The 6,000-nt window shown below is 36.4% G+C and overlaps 1 protein-coding gene across 2 annotated transcripts in view; it reads right to left on the bottom strand.

Annotated features, from left to right (window-relative positions):
• The window catches only part of LOC139971304 (uncharacterized), a 43,200-nt gene continuing 37,200 nt past the window's right edge, over positions 1-6,000 (bottom strand). For both annotated transcript variants that reach the window (XM_071977643.1, XM_071977644.1), the window contains exons 17-20: positions 5,373-5,641; positions 4,602-4,799; positions 3,952-4,054; positions 1-2,637 (exon numbers count right to left, since the gene is read on the bottom strand). In XM_071977643.1, coding sequence (XP_071833744.1) covers positions 2,427-2,637; positions 3,952-4,054; positions 4,602-4,799; positions 5,373-5,641 — 781 coding nt within the window. In that variant the 3' untranslated portion in view covers positions 1-2,426. The remainder of the gene's footprint in view (positions 2,638-3,951; positions 4,055-4,601; positions 4,800-5,372; positions 5,642-6,000) is intronic.

Genomic DNA, 6,000 nt, shown 5'->3' with positions numbered 1-6,000 from the left:
TAATGTGAGTTTATTTTGAAAGTTGCTATATTAATACACTGATTCTAAATTTTATACAACCATTGACAAAACTCTTGTATTGCAACCAAAATTTGGTTCTGAAACTTCTTCATATATACCTCTTACCTCTTAAACCAGTCATATATATTTTCTTGGAAAAAAAAATGTCAAAAATTTGCCTAAAAGAATTTCTTTGAAGGCTTTTACATTTATAATGTGAATGTCAAGACTTTTCCTGGTGAATAGGGTAACATTTGATTTTCTTAAATGAAACACACTTTTTTAGAGAATGATTAGTAAATAAAATAATGCCAGCCTTGTAGATAGACAGACTTAAACTTAACTTGTATTTATAGAAGAGATTATTAATAACAATTTCATTCACAAAACAATCACTTCAGCAATGAATGCCATGTCCAGATTAACTAGCAGGAAGTTTTTTTCCCCCTTGCCAAAACATGAAACCAAAATTAAGATCAAAATTTTCCTACTGCATTCATGTGACTTTGGGTAAATTGAGTCGTGCAACAGATATTTCGGATAGTGTAAGCAGAAAAATGACGCATATTCTTGGTAGTATATTATTAAGCCTAACTAACATTGAAGTAAACATTTCAAGAACTGATGCTGAAAAAAAGCTAATAAATGCTGGAAAAAACCCTCAAAATATTTTACTCTATAAGAGGATTGTTACAATCGTCTGCCACCGAGGATGTCCTTCTTAACACAGAGATGATTTGAAAACCTTACAATCTGATGGGAAGCAATGCAATCATACAACATAGCAAATATGAACTAGTGAAGTAGAGTAGGAACTAGGGATTAATAATATCAGTTCCTCTTACAAAAACATTCCTCTTACAAAGACACTCCTCTCACAAAGACATTGTAGGAGTGTTAGCTCAGTGGTTAACGCCGGTGCCTTTCAATCATAAGGTCCCGAGTTAGAGTCACTTCCAAGATTAATGTATGTCGTCCAGTTACAGAGTTGTTAACAATCGAAAATTTATAATCGTGGACGTTAAGTATGAATGTAAGAGACTGACTTCGGTCAGCTTGCAGCTTTCATAAGCAATGATGGCTTCTTCGCGAGTTCTGCTTGTAGGAGGATCTAATATACATACATACACATTCAAAAGCAGATAAGCTGGTGGGCAATAATGACAGGGGAGTAAAATTAGCCAAAATAAGAGATTCAGCCTTTACTTTTGGAACGAAGGGCAACAGAATTACAACAGATTTACGAGGTCATGAGGAATGTAACTACATACTTCATATACAGAAATGGGTAGAACTGTAACTCTGAAGACAGACATGGAGGTAGCTTTGACCTCCCACAAATAATTGACCCTCTGCCATCGACACAGGTGAAAACAAAAACTTCTAGACCTAGCAGCAAAACATACACACGTACATACACCCACAGAGCATCGAGACAATTTACTTTGTATTTTTAAATCGATAATCTGAAGTAATCACTCACCATCAGAGGTAAATAGGGTCGGCAAGATACTAGTATTTTGTCAGCTAAAAGCTACAACATTTTAGGCAAGATGTATAGGACAGGCATAACTTGGCACCTTTAGTAATAAACTAAATGGATGAAAAATATATATATATATATATATATTTAAAAAAAAATAGTACTGCATTATTAGTTATGTTAGTAAGATGAAATTAATGAATATTTACAAGTACAAAATGACCAGCGGACACACAGAGAGACAAAAGCTTCTGTATTGATCCAAAATATCCTGTTTGTCTCTCAATCCTCATTAATGTTGACAGGTATTAAGAAAGTAATATACACTAGAGTCTTAACCATCTCAAAAACGACAATACAATACAGGTTATTGATAGTGTACAAATCTCACCATCAGATGGGAGATGAACAGATTGAAGCGTTTGAACAAAGCATGATTCCCTACGGTCCTTTTAACCGTTCCCAAACATAACAAATTTCTCTTGAAATTTGCCCGCCCCCCCCCCCACCTCCGCCCATTTTTCATCTCCCTGTTTTCACAGGACTGTACAGCTGCATATTCCACGTTTTGATCAAGAATCAGTGATTCTGACCCTCCAGAGTCACTTGTTAATTATCACATCTGTAAATACATATTCAGCTTCTTTGAGAAAATTGTGAGAAGAAAAAATGAATGGAAGAGGAAAAAAAAAATGAAAATAAAACAGAATCACCCTGATACGTTCATGAAAACAAAGGTTTAGACCTGCAGGTGATTTTTCTTCAACAGTATGATGTATTTCTGTTCGACAGAACTGTTGCATTCCTACCAAGGTTTACCTCCGACAAATCGTACCAGCTAAGTACGCAAACAATCATCACCTGTCTTGTATATGCTTCCTTAAATCTTTTATAAAGATCACAGTCTGAAAGAGCAAAAGTGTATCAAAGAATAATTTCTCTTTCAGCAAGTGACGATGTAGGGTACCTCACCGGAAGTGTTTACAGCTGGGTCCTGGAACTGCGGCTCAGCAATTTTACCATCATCTTGCGAGGACCCTTGGTACACAGGATTGGAGATTCCATCATCGATGTTGACATCTAACCCTCCTCCATCGTTGTTATTGAATTTGACTCCATCTGAGCTACCTCGAGATTTGAAAGTTTTGATGTACCTTTAAAGGAACGGATTGAATCATTCTTCATTGTAAACGTTTTACTGACAATTCAAATTTCGATTTATTATAAAGAGTCATGATTGACTGATGGGGACCCATGGAATCAGTTCATGGAAAATGTCTGTTACACAGGAGTACTGCACTATAGGAGAACCGTACAATAGGAATATTGCATAATAGGGGCACAGTACAATAGAAATACTGCATAATAGGAGTACTATACAATATTGGTACTGCTCTATAGGAGTAGTAATACACAATATAAGTACTGCTCTATAGTAGAAGTACTACAAAATAGGAGTACTGCATAATATGAGTACTATACAATATCATTACTGCTCTATAGAAGTAGTACTACACAATATAAGTACTGCTCTATAGAAGTAGTACTACACAATAGGAGTACTACACAATATGAGTACTACTCAATATGAGTACTACTCAATATGAGTAGTACTACACAATAATGCATAATAGGAGTACTATACAATATGAGTACTGCTCTATAGGAGTACTACTACACAATATAAGAACTGCTCTATAGAAGTAGTACTACACAATAGGAGTACTACATAATAGGAGTACTGTACAATATGAGTACTGCTCTATAGGAGTAGTACTACACAATAGGAGGACTGCTCTTTAGTAGTACCGCACAATAGGATTACTACACAAAACATAGTGTACATTGATACATTTTTTGTACATAGTAAATGCAGAGGTTATGTTCGATCTGGGTAAGCTGTCTTATTTGGGGGGCAATTTTGACCCTTGGTCTTGCTACAGCATTAAATATTCAAGTTCAATCCTGATGTAAATTCTGTTTAAAACACCCCGAGCTCTGTGTACCATCCAACACCTGGTGCAAAGGTGCTCTATGTGAAGAGAATGTACATTATCTTTTGTTCAAGGTTCCTGGTTGAAGGGGTTACCAAACGATATGTAGGATATCTAAATTGAAAGCTCTCTACTGTCCCTTTCACTTGAGTGAAATTATCACAAGTTTAAACGAGCTAAACAAGCTAAAATAAATTCATGTTATAATCTAGACAATATCATATACAATTACGATGCAATTTTCCAGTATGAGAAATTGTACACACTGTATCAGAGTATAAAGCACTGTTGCAATGTCTTTAGTCAAGAACAAAGAAACCTGAAATAAAGTCAGAAACTGCTGATCCAGTTCATCAAAACAGATTTTGGTATGCAAGATGTCACTCTAGAGATGTGTTCTGTATTACAATTTTCTCAAAATATCAATTGGTGAAACAAAAACAAACAAAAAAGAATCCCATTCCGTTAACTTACAGCATTTGTAGGTCACCCCGGTACAGACGAGCAACCATGACAATGATAATTAGCAAAGCGGACATAACCACAACACCAAGAAGAGAGAGAAGAATGCCACCGACTGAAAGAAAAATAGATAAAACAAAAAACCAGGAGGTAGATTACATGTATATCAAATCTATTTGTTGTGGATCATGCGACCTTACTGTGTCCTACCACAAAAGAACTTGAGTGCGACATATGATAGTCTGTTCGATTGCGTCACAATAAATATTCTTCATTCCTCAAGAAAAATCTACTTACTTTTCAAAATAAATATGAATATTTAAATTTACATATTGTTACTTTTCAAAATCTTTATATTGTATTGGTCTAGTCTAATTTTCACACAAAGCTCTGGGATCAACACGTTATTGTCTAAATGAGGCTTTAGGCCAATAACCCGGCTACATTGTGCCTTCCTCAACAATGAAAAAAATAAATAAATAAAAAAACAGACAGACAGTCGAGCACATGTGCTTTAACAGAAATTAATTAACTAATCTTTTAGGCAGCCTTTAGCTCCATGTCTAAAAAGTTTGCAAATGATCCAACTTATTAAACGAATCCTCCGATTTTAATAAATTAATTTTCTGCCCATATTGAGCATAACAAGCCCTTCGTCACACCTTTTCCTTTTCTCTGTAGCCGTGGGCTTAAGATGCAATGAGTACAATCATCTAACAGGAACATCTGGTCCATGATTGTAATCGTGGAATTCTCTCGGATGAACTTTTCAAAGGCCTCTACGATGCTGCGTCCCTGTCTCTCATCCAGTGCCATCAAGAGAGCTTCGTATACAACGCTGCCCTCGTAGAGAATTTCATCTGAGGGTATCACAAATAAAATTGAATAGACATAAGATGGTCGTCAAATATCTCCTGCATCGTGATAATCAGGTCAACATTTCGTTTTCGTTACACTCATAATGCAGCTTTAAGGTTACTGCGAATGAATTCTTTATCTTCAGATTGGCCTGAAAATATTACTTATACCCTACAGAATGACAGAAGGCAAGAATATTCTCCAAATTTTCGCCAAAGTTTATGTACAGTGGCAGTATATTACAAATACCGTGTCACGTGAGTAACGGTGTACCAGCGAAACCTATGAAATTGGCCCGCCCTCTAAAAAATTCCTAGCTGAGAGAATGCCTTTAAGTTCAGCAGAGGTCTGTATGGGATGTGTGGAAATTTTGAGATCAGATTTCACAAGGAAGAAGAAGCTTAGGCTGTCCTTCATAAGGTTACCAAGAAAATTATTCTCTTTACACACAATGGCTACCAAGGAAGAGAAGCAGGGAGGAGGAGGAGGATGAGCAGGGAGGAGGAGGAGCAGGGAGGAGGAGGAGGAGGAGTGAAAGAGAGTGTTGAGTTAAGAAGGGTTTAAATATAGCTCACCACTAAAGTAGCTTAAAGAAAATCCACATTGACAGTTACTTTCAACTTCTCTGACCAGAGCTTCCTTGAGAAACATTTGCCAAGCAGCGTAGGAGATCCATTGGCTGTATATTGCATTACTCAATCTGAGTTGAATAACAGTCCCATCGTCTGCAGAAGGGCAACGGTTAGGCTTGTCAGGAGTCCAGGAGGATAGAGTAAAGACTGAGTTATTTCTGGTACTACAACATCCACATCTGGAGAGAGACAGAGGTTGTCTACTGGCCCAGCTGTCAGTGGATAGAAATACCAAATAATATTTCAGTTACAATGCCAGGTTTTTTTTAGAGAAACATATAAAAGCTTTTAACCGAGAGAATTGAGAAAGCTTTCAATTTTTTGTTAATAAACTGGTCAGGATGATGAAACTTTTTGTTTTTGTCGACTACACTTGTCATAAGACAGTCTAGTGTGATGTGATGTCATAAATCTTATTGTCATATAACCAATCACACTGTTATATTATAGGCCAATCAGATAAGATGCTGGTTAGCCAATTACATCCCATGTTATCTCACTAAGTATGTAAGTATAAATACTCATGTACACTACTGTACTATCACTCCCCATCCTGCTGCTACTCCTTACG

Source organism: Apostichopus japonicus, chromosome 8 (genome assembly GCF_037975245.1).
Source record: "Apostichopus japonicus isolate 1M-3 chromosome 8, ASM3797524v1, whole genome shotgun sequence".
Classification (NCBI taxonomy): Eukaryota; Metazoa; Echinodermata; class Holothuroidea; order Aspidochirotida; family Stichopodidae; genus Apostichopus; species Apostichopus japonicus.
This window is presented reverse-complemented; position numbering and strand designations above follow the sequence as displayed.